The sequence below is a fragment of the Pseudorca crassidens genome, chromosome 2, assembly GCF_039906515.1.
Source record: "Pseudorca crassidens isolate mPseCra1 chromosome 2, mPseCra1.hap1, whole genome shotgun sequence".
Classification (NCBI taxonomy): domain Eukaryota; kingdom Metazoa; phylum Chordata; class Mammalia; order Artiodactyla; family Delphinidae; genus Pseudorca; species Pseudorca crassidens.
Window position 1 is genome coordinate 174,579,395 of NC_090297.1, and position 19,857 is coordinate 174,599,251.

At 33.2% G+C, this 19,857-nt stretch overlaps 1 protein-coding gene across 4 annotated transcripts in view; it reads right to left on the minus strand.

Moving 5' to 3' along the window:
* BRINP3 (BMP/retinoic acid inducible neural specific 3) overlaps positions 1-19,857 on the minus strand; it is a 418,441-nt gene that overhangs the window by 207,840 nt on the left and 190,744 nt on the right. For all 4 annotated transcript variants that reach the window (XM_067729760.1, XM_067729758.1, XM_067729761.1 and 1 more), the window contains one exon: positions 12,617-12,807. In XM_067729760.1, the coding sequence (XP_067585861.1) occupies positions 12,617-12,807 (191 nt within the window). The remainder of the gene's footprint in view (positions 1-12,616; positions 12,808-19,857) is intronic.

The following is a 19,857-nucleotide window of genomic DNA, read 5'->3' on the forward strand; positions in this document are numbered from 1 at the left end:
GATACCAAAACTGGGCAACAATATCACACACACAAAAAAGAAAATTACAGGCCAATATCTCTGATGAACATAGATGCAAAAATCTTCAACAAAATACTAGCAAACTGAATCCAACAATACATTAAAAGGGTCATAAACCATGATCAAGGGACATTTATCCCAGGGGTGCAAGGATTTTTCAATATCCCCATATCAATCAATGTGATATAACACATTAACAAAGTGAAGAATAAAAAATAATATGATCACCTCAATAGATGCAGAAAAAGCTTTTGACAAAATTCAACATCCATTCATGATAAAAACTCTCCAGAAAATGGGTATAGAGGGAACATACCTCAACATAATAAAGGCCATACATGACAAACCCACAGCAAACATCATATTCAATGGCAAAAAGATGAAAGCATTTCCTCTAATATCAGGAACAAGACAAGGATACCCACTCCTGACCCTTTTATATAACACAGTATTGGAAGTTCTAGCCACAGCAATCAGACAACAAAAAGGCGTAAAAGGAATCCAAATTTGAAAGGAAGAAGTAAAACTGTCACTGTTTGCCAATGACAGGACACTATACATGGAAAATCCTAAAGAAGCTACCAGAAAACTGCTAGAGCTCATCAATGAATTCAGGAAAGTTTCAGGATACAGAAATCTGTTGCACTTCTATAAGCTAACAATGAACTATCAGAAAGGGAAATTAAGAAAACAATCCCATTTACCATCACATCAAAAAGAACACAATACCTAAGAATAAACCTACCTGAGGAGGTAAAAGATCTTTACTTGGAAAACTATGACACTGGTGAAAGAAACTGAAGATGACACAAACAGATGAAAAGATATACTATGTTCATAGATTGGAAAAATTAATACTGCAAAAATGACCATACTACCCAAGGCCATTTACAGATTCAATGCAATCCCTATTATAATACCAAGGGCATTTTTCACAGAAGTCGAACTAATTTTAAAATTTGTATAGAAACAGAAAAGACCCAAATAGCAAAACAATCTTGAGAAGGATGAACAGAGCTGGAGTAATCACACTCCCTAACTTCAGACTACACTACAAAAGTACAGTAATCAAAACATTATGTTACTGGCATAAAAAAAGACACACAGATCAATGGAAGAGTATAGAGGGCCCATAAATAAACCCACTCACTTATGGTCAATTAGTCTATGACAAAGGAAGCAAGAATACACAATGGAGAAAAGACAGTGTCTTCGATAAGTGGTACTGGGAAAACTAGACAGCTGCATGTAAAAGAATGAAATTAGAAGACTTTCTTATCCTGTATACAAAAATAAACTCAAAATGGATTAAAGACCTAAATGCAACACTGGAAACCATAAAATTCCTAGAGGAAAACATAGGCAGAATACTCTTTGACATAAATTGTAGCAACATTTTTTATGGATCTGTCTCTTAAAGCAAAGGCAATAAAAGCAAAAATAAACAAATGAGGCCTACTTAAATTTAAAAGTTTTTGCACTGCAAAGGAAAGCACGGACAAAACAAAAAGACAAACTACTAAATGGGAGAAAATATTTGCAAATTATATGACAAATAAGGGGCTATTATCCAAAATATATAAACAGTTCATACAACTCAAGATCAAAAAAACAAACAACTGGATTAAAAAATGGACAAAAGGCCCGAATGGACATTTTTCCAAAGAGCACATGCAGATGGCCAACAAGCACATGAGAAGATGCTCAACATCACTAGTAATCAGGGAAATGCAAATCAAATCCACCATGAGATATTACCTCACACCTGCAAGAATGGCTATCATCAAAAAGAACACAAATAACAAATATCAATGAGGATATGGAGAAAAGGGAACTCTCATACATTCATGGTGGGAATGTAAACTGGTGCAGCCACTGTGGAAAATAGGCTTCTCAAAAAACTAAAAATAGAATTACTGTATGACCCAGCAAAATTCCCCTCCTGGGTATATATCCAAAAAAACCAAAAACACTAACTGGAAAAGATACATGCACCCCAATGTTCATAGCAGCATTATTTACAATTACAAATATATGGAAGCAACCTAAGTGTCCATCAACAGATGAATGGATAAAGAAGATGTGATATATATATACACAATGGAATTCTACTCAGCCATAAAATGAAGGAAATTTTGCTATTTGCAGCCACATGGATAAACTTGGAGGTTATTATGCTAAGTGAAATAAGTCAGAGAAAGATAAATACTTTATAATATCACCTATATGTGCAATCTAAAAACTACAACAAACTAGTGAACAATACAAAAAGGAAGCAAACTCACAGATAAAGAGAACAAGCTAGTGGTTACCAGAGGGGAGGGGGAAAAGGGAGGAGTGGTATAAGGGTAAGGGATAAAAAAAATAAAAAGCAAATTCAAACTAATTTGATTTAAGAATATTTTACAAATGTTAGATTGTCTCATGATACAACTGGAAAATGACACAAAATAAGAGCTAGGGATTAACTATTTCAGAGTGTTTCTAATTATAAGAATATGAAGGAGAAGACAAACATTAATATATGTTTCAGCAATCAAAGATGAAGGTAGGAAAATGATGGCCCGTGAAGATCATCAGGAATATTTGAAGTTTTCATTCTCTATCTACTGGAGATTTTTGAAATATTTCTTTTGTTTTTCACAGAGTTCACATTTGCTTGTAAGGTACAGGTAAATGTGTCTTTAGCATTCTATGCTGAGAATAAATATATGTTACAGACAACAGGGAAAATCAAATGGAAAAACTTCGTTGTAAATTTTAATATACTTTTATTATTAATTTTGCTGTTTATTTTTTAATTTGATAAAATTTAATGATATATTGAGGTAAAGGAAAGCATGAGTTTTGGAGTCAGGTGTATGTGAGGGCTTATCCTCATAGCCCACAGTCCCACTACCAGTTGGTTGTAGGACTTTGTTAAAGTCACACATAACCTTAGCATTCCCATCTCTAAAACAGAGGCAATGTCCCACTCTCAACTGTTAGAGAAGATTAAACAATACATTTCCTCTTTAGAGTCTGGCACAACACGTTTGCTGTGTACAATAAATGTTGATTTCCTCTCCTTTCCTTTTTTATTAGGGCCTAACAGGAAATGATGAGCTTTTAAATTTTCATAAGTTAGAATTTCATAGATATTAAATTTCACCACAGAAACCTGATCTTAGTCAAAATTGTTTTCTAGTGGAACTTTTAATCAGGATGTATAGGATTACTAAAGATAGTAGTTGGTTATCCTTCCAATAAGCAGATAAAGAGAAGCCATTCATAAACTGCTTGTGGTTGTTCTCCACAATGGAACATTATTCCATGTATGCAAAAGCTTTCACTGCAGTCAAGCATGTGAGGCAGTTTAAATCTGCAGTTTAAATTATCATAATTGTTCTTTTATGAATGCTTTGTTTTAAACCCTTACTTACAACAGACCAGACAACTAGGTGATGTAAGCTGGCTAGCTTATGCCACATTCCAAGTTTTGTAAATCATGGATTGTTAAATATCTAAGATATTTTGACAAGGCCATTCAGTCTAAATGGAAAATAAGGCTATTTCTTTCCTCCAAGAGATCTGTTTTTCAAATTATACACAACTACCATGCTTTTGTGATGATATTCATGGTCTTTACCTTCTTTGAGACTTTCATAGTCATCTTAAGAAAGAAGAATGCATTCTCAACTTTAATTGCAAATCTCAATATAAAAATATTCAGATTTGAAAACTGAGATATATTATTCAACTAAAAATTTGTGTTCAAATGTCATTTTCATTCACATTTTTTAAACCAGCTGTAGCTCATAAGCATGACATGAGTGCCAAAGGACATCCACCCATTTTGTAAAAACTAAATGTGATTTTGAAGTGATTCAACATTCTGAGTCTGTTAGAAAGTGAAAAGGATTAATGATTGTAGAGATAAAAAGATGTGATTATTTCACACAGAAATCATGCAGCTGTGCCTTTTACAACTAAAACGCTGTGGTAGTTTATGGACATTAAAAGCACATATTGAAGGATGCTTTCATAGAGAATGAGAAACAGAGGACAATAAAACAAAAAAAAATCATGACTTTAATGTTATCCTATGATTAGTTCATAGGGTAAGAGTAGGTATATTTGATATGTTGTGGACCTCACAATTATGTATTTTTCTGTCCTGGTTTTCAGGTAATTGATGTTGTGTCCATGACAAACAGAAATGAAAGAACTTTCATACAATTATCTCTCCACTTGAATTTTCTCAACTGGCATTCTCATGTATATAGTTATTGGAGATAGAGGTAATACTTTCAAAATGTTAGAACAAAAAGCAATGGATAAGAGAATGAGTAAAAGAATCCTAGGGATAAATCAAGAAGATGCCACAGATTATTCTTTGCAATTTTAATTCTATCATGGATGTAAACATGCATACATGTATTTATACTCCATTGTAAAGAACAAGTGATGCCCTTTAACCTGGTATTGAAAATAAAAATGTTTAGATCAGTGAATACATACGAACCAGCTATGTCATGATTCAGTACAGGTTTTGAGAGGCATCAGAAAGTTATACTCATTTTTTTGCTTTTGCCCTCTGCCAGGAGGACAGCATGTTCCGAAGAGGGCCTTCCTCATCTTTATTCCCAGAATGAGCCAACAACACTCAGAGCAGAATCGCAGGGGATCCACAGTCAAAACATGTAATATTAGGGAGACACAACCATTATAGTTGTAATGCACTGAGATTCGAGGTTATTTCTTTTTTAACTGCAATGAAACTAACTCTTGGATGTCGGCTGTATTTTATTTTATTTTATCATTGCTACTGTCCTTGGACTAGTATCCTGACCTGTAATGTGTACCGTTCTACGCAGGGAAAAAAAGGTACATTTATGGCAAATATCTTTCTGGTCATTCAACTTCCTTATACCTGAAAATCTTATTGTGAATGTCTATTTTGCTTTTGTGTGAGTTTTACTTATCAAAAACTGCTATTTGAGTAGAAATTCTTTGCACAGGAATAACCAGTGCAAATATAGCTTAAATGTAATTGTTTGTAGTTTTACTTTTGAGGTATCGTTTTAGTTAAAAAATGTTATCCTATTGTTAGTAATAACAGATCATATTATTCATTGTGTTTTTTATTCCTTAAAAAATTCCCTAAGTTTTACTATATTTTAAGTATCACTGTCCCTTTGAAATTTTATTTCACTTTTCACAGTGTTTTACTTTACTCTCACTACTAATTATCATCCTTCCCTAGCTTAATGTGTTAAAAGGTATACATCCTGACATGTATCTTTCCACTAATGTAGTGTTGTAGAAAAAAATGGTGTTTTAGAAACATATAGAAGGGAAAAAATTCTAGAAAAATAGGCTTCTAACAAGGAGCAGAGGCAAATATATAAAGACAGTAAAAAACAGACATGTTGGCTTAACACCAATTGGCATCTGCAAGATATTTTTGGAAGGAAATAGCTAGCCTTCTACAGCTTTGACAAAGAAACATAATATGTTTTGCAAAACATTCCAAAAGAAAACAACTGATCTTATGACTATTAACAGTTATCCCCCCTAAAAAGTCTGAAAAATTTCTAAATGAAATTGCCCAGATACAATAGTCTCTATAAAACGATGACATGAAAGAAGAGTAACTGGAAATATATTTCCAGTTCAAGGATAGAGGGAACAGAATACATCCTGAATGAAATACAATTAAGGTACTTCTATTTTGGAGCTGCTTATAAACAATGCTATAATGAACATTTTGTTATGTAAAATTACAGACTCTTGCTATTATTTTGGTAAAATTAATTCTCAGAAGCGAGATTTCTGGAACAGTTAAGTACTCTCTAAATTTATATAGATACTCTAAATAGTGCTGTTCAAACTTAATGTGCATGTAAATCACCTGGAGATCTTGTTAACATGTTTCTGATTCATTAATCAGGGATGGAATCTGAGATTCTGCATTTCTAACAAGCTACAAGGTGATGTTGATGCTGTTGGATCATGGACCACACTCAAGTAACGAGGCTCTAAACCACAGTAAAATTTATTACCAATTTAAATGTCTGTCTTTATCAGTGACCTGTGTGTTCCTTTAAGGAAGGTGGTGAATCTTTGCACTTTTATAGGTAACTCAGTACATGTGTGTCAAATAAATGGACAGGTGATTTATCTGTCCTATTAAAGTGCTACAAAGAACAAGAAAGTACATAATCATATTTACAAAATTCTAAAATTTAGCATTTATCTTTTGACTTAGTTGCCAAGAACGCTATTATTAAGATCAACTGACATAGCAATTTTAATTTCATCTTCTTTGTTATCTTATTATTTTTATAAATGGGCTCAAATCACTTTAGTAGCAGCTGCCTTATAAACCATAAAAAGTGAATTAACAATATTATTTTAATTTCAAAGTTTTCATTTTATTTACCAGATAAACATGAGAGATAGGGATAGCAATGAGAGAGTGAAAGAGAGAAAGGACAGAGACAGAGAGATGAACTGATATAATTAATCTTAAGTAGTATGAGTAAATATTCGGTTTAATACCAGTAATGGCAGTACCATTATTTTAATAATTCCCTGGAATATAAAGCTTCAGAAAATTGTTCTTTTCTTCCTTTCAGTTCTTTTTCTTCAACAGAATATGTATTCTAATGGAATGCATACATTCCATGTATCTTCAATTATTTATATTTAATTAATAAATTATATATACATATCTTGGCAGATTAACTTCTTTAAATTACATTACAGATAAACTAAAATAAAAGGATTTGTACCTCCTAAGAAGAGACAAAGTGAAAATGAGAAAGACAGCTGTTAATCTATTTTGAAAGAAGATGGTACATGACATAGAATTAAAAACTAACTGTGAATACTTTATACAGAATGTAATTCACATAGTAAAAAGTGAGAATTGAGTATTTCTGAAATTAAATAAGGACATTTGGAGTCCTATACTTACAGGGATGCTAGAATATAGGGAAAAAAACTAACTAATTTTCTATCATACCCCAGCTTACCTCTGTTTTTTATTTGAGAGATATACACACAAAAAATATGTATCATAAAACTAAATAAACTACCTTGCAGGCATAGTTAGTTATATACTATGTAGTTATATACTATGTAGTCACTGAGGTAATACTTGTTATTTTAAATAATTGCCCTAAGTAAGTTAATTTTACTCTGGACCACAATCAGGCATTTTTTTCACTCCAACAATGAAGAAAATACTTTCTATATTTAACAAAATTAAATACCTGACAAAATACTTAAGTTGAGCAATATGGTAACCGCAGATACATGTTCAGAAGAAGCACTTTCAGAAAAAAATTTCAAAAACAAACTTGCATGTGAAAAAAACAATTGTAACTCTTTCTGCTAAAAATTTAATTATGGCCTTTAAAACTATGCATTCAAAACCAGTGGTAAAAATGGAACTGTTTTTATGTTGCTGAGAATGAAAAATATTCTTTAAAGTTGTAAATGAACAAATCTTAATACATTATCCAGTTGCTCCTAGAATGAATTTTGGTCCAATAAAAAAAAAAATCTCTATCAGGAAAAGAGTACTTTGGAGGGAAGCTATTTTGCCTCCAAAGTCCTCACTGTGTCCACATTCCTGACTCCACCCACAGAGGTGTAGTGAGCTGACAGACAAGCTGGGTGTCGGGAAGGGACTGGCATGAGAAACCCAGCCTTTTGCTCTTCTTCCTCTTTAGGATGTGCTGTCTGGAGAGCAGAGCACCTGTTTCCATCAGCTTCTCACTGCCTTAAGCTTTAGAGAGCCAAGTCTCACCCAGGAGGTGTTCACATTCTCATGTGACGGTGAGTGGCTGAGGGCTTGGCCTATGGACTAATTAGACAAGTCTGTGTAATTCTGGAGGTGAAGATGAGGTCACATTTAAAATTACTATAAATATTTTGCTATAACATTTTTATAAATTTTTAAGTGAATTTTTGGTTTTCATCTTCCTTAGTCCTTTGTCCTTTACTATGGATCTAAAATCCTGATCTGGTACTTTTAGCAAACACCCTCTGTCTGCTCAGTAAGCCCAACAATTTTAAGGTCTTTGTTTTCATTCACTTATTATTTTTTTGTATTTCTATATTCACTGAAATAAAAGATACACTTTTATTTCAGTGTTTGTCATATATTGTATTATAATGAAATATATTACAAAAACAGTCATGAAATATATTCCATAGCTAGAAATCAATATATCCCAGGAGTGCAATCTATTTCAAGATTGATTCTTTAAATTGAGTAGCTTATTTTAGATTTTAAACAGTGATGGAGTTTAGATATCATTATCCCAAATAGAAGCAAGCTAAATTACTATATTGATAAATAGTCTGGAAGCTATAAGATGAAACAAATAGGGAAAGTGATATATATTGAAGAAGGTTTTTTATGAATTATTTTTCCCTATAGGAAGATAATTCAATCACTGGCTTTATCTATCATAAAATATCCCATTAAAGGCTTCAAATATGCTATCCCAAGTTTTATGTCTAAGTCAATAATATGATGTACTAAATAACTCTTGGGAAAAAAAGACATTTTTCATTTATTTCCTTTTCACTGCTTTAATGCTGGTAGAGAGTATTTTGCACTCAACTTGTTTTGAAAAATGTTTAAATTTAGTTGAAGATCTAGTTACTCAGGAGGCATCTACTTATAAAATAACTGGCTTTTTTAGATGCAAAGTAGTATGTATAGACTGGATAAACAGCAAGGTCCTACTGCATAGCACAGGGAACTATATTCAATATTCTGTGATAAACCGTAATGGAAAAGAGTATAAAAATGTATATATATATGTATAACTGAATCACTTTACTGTAAAGCGGAAATTAACACAACATTGTAAATCAACTATATTTCAATTAAAAAAATAAGAAAATAATTTTTTTAAAACTGGCTTTTTGTTAAAAATATTTGCTTCTATACATGACATCCTCAGTGTGTTAATATTAGAGTTGTTCCTCAATCTGGGTCAATTAAGGAGAGAGAAAGAGAATTTGCTCAAGTTAAATACCACCAATCTCAATTTTTTAAGACATAGAGTAATACAATTTCATGTTCAGTCAGGTAAAACATATGAAATTAAAATACACTTACAGCAACAAAAAAGACAGTGTAATTACAACAGCAATAATTTAAAAATTGCCTGAAATCAACCTAGTACATATTTTAATTGCAAACAGTTTATATCCTTAAGCTACTTAACTAATTTCATGCATTTTAGCTAAATTATTAACATCACCCAACAGAGAGATTCCTGAAGGAAAATATAAGTAACATTTAAAGACAAAAAGAGAATTCCAATAGAACATACCAGGAACACTAAATCCAAAGAATGGTCAGAGATTAGAAGGCAAGTGAGAGTGGCAATTCTATTCTTTCCCCCTCCCCACCATTGAAGAAATTGCTTGAACTAGACTTTTAAATAACTGAAGTAAAGCAATTTTGAGAAAGCGTATTGTCATTATTAATCAACCCAAAGAAGTGATTTCCCACAAAGGTTTTTATAAACCCCCTTTATAAAAACAAACAAAAAACATGCAAAACAAAAACTATTTTAAGACAACAGTGTGGCATTCATAATGCGGAAACAATGAAATAAATCAAAATGTCACCGTAATTTTGCTACTAAGGAACAAAAATGTCCTTGAGAATCATCTGTACTTTTGATCTCTTCTGCCTTCCCCCTTGTCCCTTCCTTCCTTTCTTGTTTGAAGAATACATTCCATGCTCTGAAATTCTTCTGGGAACTCTGTATTGTTGATACAATGGTAACGAAACCTAGATGTGTTTCAAGACCACTGAACTTTTTAAAAGGAGATGTTATAGAAATAATTTAATTTTCACTTTTACTTCAGATTTTATTACATTAATAATCATTGTCAATACTAAGCCAAATAGACACAGCTTTCAAAGAATCAGTTTTCACAATTATGGGAATATTTTGTCATTGTTTTGCTATCCATACTGCTGTAGTAACAATAGCAATAACATTAATTCATGGCATGTTTATGCCAAGGACATTTTCTTATACTTACACTAATCTTCCCATGGCCTTGTCACACAGGTGTTACTCTCCCCCTTTCAACTAAAAAAAACCCCTAAAAATCAGTGAAGTTACTTAACAGTTTTTAAAGTCTCACAATTGGTTAAAAAAAAAAAAAAAAGGAGCCAGGATTCAACACCAGGCTTGTCTGATCTCTTTATCTCATTATTTTAGTATTATTCATTTATGGAGGAAAGCAATGGAGAGAGAGTGCATATTCACAGCTAACCTTTCGTGTCCTCTTGAACCCCCTACATCTTCGGCCTTTAATTCCTTAGGGTTACATGGCAGACTTGTTTCTTTGGCTTATCCAGGGATCTCTCTTTCTCCACCCTCTCCATGCCTGGCTCTCCTGCTCTCCCTTTCATCCTGATTCTCTCCAATTCTGCATCTATTTGTTTAACTGACCTTTTTTGGATCCATGGATTTTCTTTCTCATTCAGTCTTCTTCCTGAATTAGATCTCAATTATCCTCTGTCCATTTCAGAGTTTTGATGTTTATCTAGTGGACTGGGCAGCCTCAGCCTCCTAGCAAAGTGTAGTTTCACTTATTTTCATTTAACAAGTATGTAATGAGAACCTATTGTGTGCCAAGCACTACTATAACGTTGACTGAAAAAAATTCACAACCTAAAAGTTGAGAATTAAGTTTTATTTGGTGGACAAAATGGAAGACTTCAGCCTGAAACACAGCATCTCAGAGAGCTCTGAGGGATGGCTCCAAAGAAGTAAGGGCTGAGCCAGGATATATAGGAGTTTTGCAATAAAAGCAGGTAGTGGAACATCAAAAGATTGCTGTTAATTAAAGAAAACCGGACATCTCAAGTTAATGAATTTAGTGCTTTTCTATTTATGGGAAGATGCAAGAGTCTGGGCTCACTGAAATCATTCCTCTGATATGCACCTTAACTATCTAGGGCCACTATCCTGCTTTTCTCCATCCTGAGTCCCCTCAGGGTGCACAGTCGGAGGCAACTGCAGTGGCTGTTGGCCTGATGGCCGCAACATGCTTTGTTTACTGATATGGCAGGAGACATTTTCCATCCACAATAACTACGTGAGTAAATTGGTAACAAATATAGGCAAGATTCCTGTTTTCAAGAAAATAAAAAATTTCACATAATAATAAATACTATGAAGAATGCAGAGTGAGATCATGAAGTAGTAGAGAATATTGGTTGTCTATGGGCACTGTTGCTGGTAGGATGATTAGAAAAGGTCTCTCTGAGAAAGTAACATTTGAGCAGAAAAATATGAAGTTTCCTTGTGGCTGAAACATAAAGCATGATCAGGAGAGAGAACAGATGAGGTCTGAGATGAAAGCCAATGTCAGAGCATTCATGTGGTGCCTTAAGAAACTACAGAAAGACATCTGGATTTCATTTCAACTGGCTAACTGTAGGTTTTAATTAAAACAGAAAATGATTTGACCCAACTCAAGTTTAAAAGATCTGTGTGAAGGATGGACCTTAGGAATATTCTAAGAGAAACATGGTGGTGACTTGGTGTAGGAACACTGCGGTGGAAGTCAGGAAAGAGTTGGATACGGGATATATTCTAGAGGAATAAACTGACGTGACTTGGTGACAGACTGGACTGGCAGGTAAATGGAAAAAAGACACATCCTCTAAGACTGGAAAAATGAAGAGCATTTTCATACTACCTCACCATTGGTATGAACTAGCCTGCCCAGCTTCAGTAAACTTAACTGAAAAACTGACAAGGGAGCAGGGAATCACTGTTTTCATGGTGATTCCTATCCAATTTTGTCCACTGCTCCTATTATAGGAAAAAGTAAAATCTATTTAAAACGGAATGTTTGGACATTATTTAAAGTCCTACACAAAAGTAAATATACAGAATTCTGGGGTATTTATAAGTTTTAGAAAAATGTCATTTTCTTCCTGTTACACACTATCTCCCCCCAAATCACTTAAGTGTATTCAAAATACTGAATTATACATCACCATGATAAAACACACATTTAATGGTATTACATCACATTGAGGAGGGTGACATTATTAATCTCTACTTTCATATCGCACGTCTTCATTGATATTTATTTATTACTCCCTTCACATCATATATCAACTACAATCAGAAATGTTAAAATAGCTCTAAAAAATGTAATTTTAGAATTTCAACACTTACTTTGGGACCTTTTCCGCTCTCTGTAACCTGAAGTCCCAGCTGTGACTTGATTGCTTATTATTCAATTTTTAAACAAAATTTGGCTCATCACCTTGCATTATGGAGTGTAATAACTATGCCTATATTTAACAGAGGCTATTAGTTTGTAAATTGCTTTCAGGCAGAAACTAAGTGAAAATCCTCTACCTCATCATTGTGATCACCATACAAGGTATTTAGTAATAGCTCAATAAATGTTTTGATTAAAAGTTAATGAATGAAATTTAGGATTATTCAAACTGCAGTGATTTGGATGAATCAACACTTTTCCTTGACTTATACAGTTTTATGCACAAGCACACACAGGCACAAATATTTTCAAAGAGTCGTACCTCCCAGAGTAGCAGATAGCAAGAAATGTGTCCCATATTTCTTGATAAGGTTTTCTGTGATTTGCTGAAGGGTAGGTCGACGTCCCAAAAGTCTTATGTTGCGGAAGAATTCAGGGGCAAGAGGCAGAGGGGAGCCAAGGAAATTTCTTCTCTCAACTGCAAGGTTATTTACTTTCCAGCGGCCAAACTCCCTGAAAAGCAAATTTATTTTTATTCGTAAATACATAATCTATCTGAATGTTTTCATTTGAAAAGTTCACTTGATAGTTTCGTTGGGGTCACTACATTACAATGATTCTTGTTTGTCATAATACTTCATGTGCTATGAGTAAGTAGGAGAAGCAATATTTAGAATTTATGTAGCTGGAGTGAATATCCTGAAACCAAGTCATGGAGAGAAAAAATAAACCACTTAAAGCAACAGACTCCACTGATTTTTTTTCCAAAGGAAAAATGTACTCATAAAAATGATTTCAGGGCTTCCCTGGTGGCGCAGTGGTTGAGAGTCCGCCTGCCGATGCAGGGGACACGGGTTCGTGCACCGGTCCGGGAAGATCCCACATGCCGCGGAGCGGCTGGGCCCGTGAGCCATGGCCGCTGAGCCTGCGCGTCCGGAGCCTGTGCTCCGCAACGGGAGAGGCCACAACACTGAGAGGCCCGCGTACCACAAACAAACAAACAAAAGATTTCATTATGTATAGAATATTAATGTAGAATTATTTTTTAAAAGGGAAACTAAAGTAATATTTTACCATTTTCCAATGGAAATTGAAAAAAGAATAAATTTATTTTCATTAATGATAATTTTCTATTCACTTTAGAGTGGGAACTTGTCAAACCTCAAGAATACTAAGGCACTGTAGAAGAATTTTTTAAAATATGATCCAAAGAAAAACCGTTTTTTTATAATAATTATTGTTTACAACATAATTTGAAGCCCCAATTCAACTTAATTAGTAATTACTCAAGATGCAAAATAACTTTTAAGGTGGATATGGTCAAATTAGAGAAGTAGCAAATATGATTATAAAAAATTTATGTATAAAAAATGTATACACTTACATTAAGTTAAAGTCAACCTAATAATAATTTAGAAAATAACTATGGTGAACTGGATTGCCTGATATCAACCATACAGATTTTTTTCTGAGGAGCGGTCTGATAAAATCTCAAATACCTTCCACAGAGAAGACTTCCCTCTACTAGATTTAGACACTCCTACGTGTGTAATTTAACTGTTACTACTTAGCAAATAAAATGTTGATTAAATATTGTATAAATACTTGCCATACTTATTTATATTTTTGCCTCCAAAATATTCCTGGAATGCACCACAAAAAGGTGCATGATAGATACATCTGTGAACCAGACTCTGCATGGAGTTCACATTCTAGAGAAAGTTTTAAAAATAAATAAAATAAAGATGTTAAGTTAAATTTTAAAAACATCCAGATTGTGACAAGGGCTGAGAGCTAACACAAACAGACTGCTGTGATGGGCCGTAGGGCTGTGGACAGGATGGCCCTATTTTATTTTAAGTGACCTGAGAGGGCAACTCTGGAGAGGTGGTATTTGATACTCAGTCTCTAAAGGTAAAATAAAAGAGGCTAGATGTGGGGAAGCACCGAATAGATTTACACAGAATAAGGAAAAACAGTAAATACTTCCAGGACCAAGAACCATGCCCCTGATAGAGTCGCTTGCCATGAATAACTTGTTCCTGTGACACACATCTGGCAGCCACACAATCCATCCAGTCTTTTGGAAGTTAATTATAAGATAAGATTCACTAAAGAATCTAGGTAAGGCCTTGGCCTGAAAATAAGTCAACTTAGTGTTTCCTTCATTGAGAAACTCTCGCTATTACCTCTGCAAATCAGCTGATCCAAACAGTTTTGAATAGTATTATTCTACCAATGGTTCTCAAATGTCAGCACCTACCAGAATCACCTGGAAACTCCACCCCAGAGTTTCTGACACATGAGGCCTCGGGTGGGGTCAAGAGTTTGCATTTTCAACAAGCAATGCCAGTACTGCTATTCTGGGGAACATACTTTGAAGAAAACTACTGATTAGGTAATTTGGTGTGTTGTTTTTAAAATTTACTCAGAGTGCTCTCTTTTCAGTAAATCTTGGGCTTTTAGAGATACTATACTGGATTTATTACTTCATATTTCCTCAGAAGAGAGTAAGAATGTCATTGTTATTGTTCCAAACTTAATTGGTATCAGTAATTTTTTGTCTTTTCATCTTGTAAGAAATTTACCTGAATGTATTTGTGCATGTGTGTGTTCGATATATATGTAAATACATATTCAAAACTGTGAAGGAGAGCATTTAAAATAAAATATTTAAGTTTTAGTATTTTGTGAATATAAGGTATATAGTAATACAATGCTTCTAAGAAGTTGTTTATTAAACCATGATCTAAATAATAGCTGCTCATTAATTTCCAAACTTTTCCCTCAAATATTTACTTTTTTATTTGCTGAAAAAACTTTATAATTTTATCAAGGGATAGTAACATAGCTTGAACCTAAAGTTGTGGTATATCTTTTTCAATGGTTTAAATTACCAAATTTATAAACTCATATGTATATTTTCATAACTTAAAATGTGAGTTGCTAAGTGAAGTAATTGGACTTAAGTAACCAAGAAGATTATCAGTGGTGGTATTTTACAACCCATACAAACTCTCTCTAAACTGCTGAGTATTTCTTGCTAGATGGCTGTGGGTAACTACATATTGGGAGAGTGCCATTCTAGCCTCCCTTATTTTTTTAACAATTTGTAAGTATATAATACCAACCTGCAATCAGTACCAACCCATGATCTATTCTGACTTGAAATATTTGCAACTTTATTTAGTTTGTTCCTCTTAAATTTGACACAGAATTGATGTAATAGGAAAGAGCTAGAACAAATTTACATCATATTCTGAAATCAGCTTATAACGTTAATTTAACAAGAAAATTTATTAATGGTTTGCTACTTATTGTCATAACTACCAGATATCTTGGTAGTAATATAGATGAATAGAAGAAAACCTCTGACCTCAAGGGTTCCAAAATTATACTAAGTGAAGTATAATATGAATGAATAAATTGCAATTCAATGGCTTTACAATATTTTTATATGCAAAAATACAAGTAGGCCAGTAGCTTATTGAGCACAACCCCTCTGCCCAATTCCTTGATATAAATGTTGCTAATCTAACTCACTTCGAATATGTTTTCTCTTCCCTTATATTCACACACTTCAGAAGGCTATAAAGAGCCTAAGACTATGGACAACCTTCCAGGGAGCTTTCTTCATCTATCAGGTGCTTTTTATTACCGCAGTATGTTAACCTCAATTAAGTTTATGGTCTCAATTCACCTTTTGACATTTCATTGGGACAAAACACTTTGCCACTCCATCTGGTTAATTTATCCTCTCTGTCATGCAACACCAAAAGTAAAGGACAAACTCTTCGGAAGTATCACCAAACTAAGACTATAACTAAATCAACCAATCAACTAACTAACTGAATGAATGGATTTTAAAAAACAGGATTGTTAGTAACCATAGCAAATTGTTTTCTTAATTTTCAGAGCTTCATCTAAAATTCTTCTCCTAGTTTTTTTTTAATATTTTCATATAAAGAATGAAGTAAAATATTTTACTTTCTATAGTGTATATCCCAAAAGTATAATTTGAGTAGAAAAAAAATGTTGGTTTGAGAACTGAGATCTCTCATTTCCACTCACATTTGGTTTATATTGTAATGATATATGATCACAGTTATAATCTCCATATATTTTGGTGAAAGCCTAGTTAGTACAGAAATCATCCTGAGAAGTGATGATAAGAGCACTTTAAGTAAAGGAAATCATCTCTGGACAGTTAAGTACCACACTATGAGCTGTGGACATAGATATGAATACAAATATTGTGTCTCTTACCTGGGCACAGGTATGATTGCATTTACCCGTGGTGGCCACGCAGCTTCCTTTGACCAATAAAGTGTGAGCATGTAGGTTAGCCTGGACCCTCAGCCTGGGACTTTGATCAGCAAATATGATTCGAGTTCCCATCCTTCAACCACTACCCCTGCAGCTTCTTAGGATGAACAAGAGCATGAACTAAAAAGAGATCTTGCCATATAAATCTACCAAGATTACAGAGTTAGTAGTTGGTTTCCTTGCTTTCTAGCAAAGTCATCTAGTATACCATGGCTGATGTAGAGTATTTTGACTGTGGGGTAACTTGAGAAGGCAAAAAGGAACTAATGGTTGTACATAAATTAGAAACATATGGGCACAGTTTTTTTTTCCTTCCTTAAGAATAGATCTACTTCAGTTGGAACTAGACCACGCACTCACTAAATTTTGGAAAAACAAAGCAATGGAGTGCTGAATTGAAAACATGCTGTCTGGTATGATTATCATAATGAGAGCATTTTACCCAAAGGCATCTATGGAGTCTATCCAGATGCATTATGTTTATATTAAATAAGAACATTGTTGTATCTAACTAAATGCTGCCTTCTACCTGAAGCCTTCACAGAATGTAAATATCTTCTCATCATAACCTTTGGAAGTCTTTAAATGAAATCAGCACAATCATCATTGTTTAATTTAACTCAGCCCCTTTAGAATCACCACTATTTTGTGGAACACATAAATGGACTGTAAACAGTTCAGCTGGAACATTGCTTTGAAAATGTTTTTTTGGCTCTAAGGAGCCTCCATTAGTTGATTAGAGTTATATGTTTGCTGCTAAAAATTCTGACTTGCAAGCATCATTTTTTATGCGTGTCCACGTAATGTTTACTTTTCTACAACAATATATATTATAATTTTATCCCCACGCATCTCATAAAAAAGGTTGGAAAACCAGAATGACATCAACAAAGTCCATTTAAATAACGGTTACATCATTGCCACATTGCCACTGACCTTCCTTATTTGTATTTAAATTCTGTGTGAATGCATAAATGTACTCAGTATATTTGAAATATATTAACTACCATGATTTCTTTAAAATTACACATGTATACTTGGTTCCTGAAAAATACAGAATCTGCCACTGTTGATATTATATATTTTGGACTCACTACCAAAGGAAAGGCAACATAAAAATATTGATAAAATCAGACGACGCATTTGCTGAAAAGGCTTATCTTTAACTGCTAACTTAACACTAAATAAAGTTGTTTGTGTAAAGCCCTAAAAGTTTTTATTACATTACTTTTCACAATACTACACTTGTTGGCTTGCAATTTTAATTCTGTCAATATTCATTAACACTTGCAGACACAACAGAATATTAAAACAAAATATATTACCCAAGCACTAATCTGTGAACAAATCCAGCCTAAGAATTATAAATTGAATTGCCAATCTTTAGAGTAGTAATAACTTTCTAATTACATCTGTAAAGTCATACTGTTCTTAAGAAATGCCATTAATAATCAATACTATCCCCCCATAATTCTATTATGTGTAACTGTTATATATAAAATTGGCTCTTTTAACGTTCTTTCTGTAGCACTTCCACGTCTCACAAATGATGCTGTTTTCCATTTGGCCAGAACAAGGGAAATGTTCCTAATGACCTGAATAGCTGTAGCTCTGAAGGCAGTTTTTTAAAAGCAGCTAAATGCTGAGCAGTTAGCAGGGTAGAGAATCCACTCTCTTTCACCCTCCTGCCCCTTAATACACTAATATGTTTTTTTTTTTTTTTTATTTAACAGTAGCAGGGCTCTTAAAGCTTGGGAGGTATTTTGGTGTGAAGCTAGGAATTTAGAAGAATGAATCTATTTTAAAAAAAAATGGAAGAAAGGCACAATCACAAATATGACATTTGTGAAATGTTTACATGCAGGATTTTGAGAAGCATCATTAATGACTATTGTGTTTTGAATGAGCCGCCAAATTCAGAGGAGAATGGAGAAGACAAATTAGCATTATTGCAACAAAACATTGCCCAACCCAGTAAAGCAACAAGAATTCATTGTAGCTGTAGTCTCTTGACTATATTATTGAATATATAAGATTGGAGTGGGGTTACTGAGAATTTTTAATGAATGGTCTGGTTTATGGCTACTAATGTATATTTTTAATTCTTAAAATATGTTAAATTTTTAGGGCTATGAAATAACAGAAAGTGATTTAATTTTATCTTACATAGCTTTAAATCATTTTCTGTAGTTTAATAAATAGGGGTTTAAATGAAATTTTAAGGGAAATACCACAGAATTCAATTGTCATAGTTACTGTCATTATTCCCAAAGGTAATTCATTTCATAGGACTATAACGGTACCACATGCTTATACCCTTGCAGATATATATATATATATATATATATATATAAAATAGAGATTTATTATCCATTTTTAAATTAAATCACTCCTTTGAAGAGGTGTTAGCAAAAGTTTTGATGTAAAAAATATACATACATGCTGTCAATGAATTACTTTCTAAATTGAGGAGAGAGGGAATTATTTAACAAGCAAAAGCTTTTCTTTCTAAATTTTGGAAGTATAGTTTTAACATCTATTACAACTCATCACAATTATTCCTCAATCACATTCATATAATTATACAGATTTGGTAATTATTGATCAGTGTAGATAAGCTAAGAGACAAATACAACTGAGCTAAAATAAAATGTCTACTCTGATTCCCTGTGAAAAAAAAGCAATAAACAAATAAAAATGTCTCTTTTTGAAATTTATAATTAAAAAATTAATTATTTATTTGGGTTACTAAGTTGAAAAATTTACACTTCTTACATAAATTTAAATATTTTAGGGAGCTAGATAATGTCAGTTTTCCAAAGGAGACTGGATTTAGGAGTCAGATAGCTAAAGTTTCAAATCTCATCCTCACCAATTCAGTTCACAAAATTCAAAGCTGATTACATTTTGGCAAGTTCTTAACCTCACTGATGTAAAGTCATTCCATTTATAAGTGTACGTCCAATAATACTGACTCTGTAGAGTTTTTAAAGAAGTAAAATTTGTAGCAATTAACTAAAATAGTGCAAGGAGCACAGTTTACTTCTGTGCTCCTTGGTGCACAGAATTTTGGTGTGTACACCACATTTTGGTGTGTGTACACTTGTGAAGTCACAGATTTTTGTCCCAGGATGTCAATGTGAATAAAGATAGCTAGCTAGATAGATAGATCAAAGTAATAAGCTTTAGTGAAATTAATGAGTAAAATTAACAAAAGAATTTTTAAATAGAGCCACA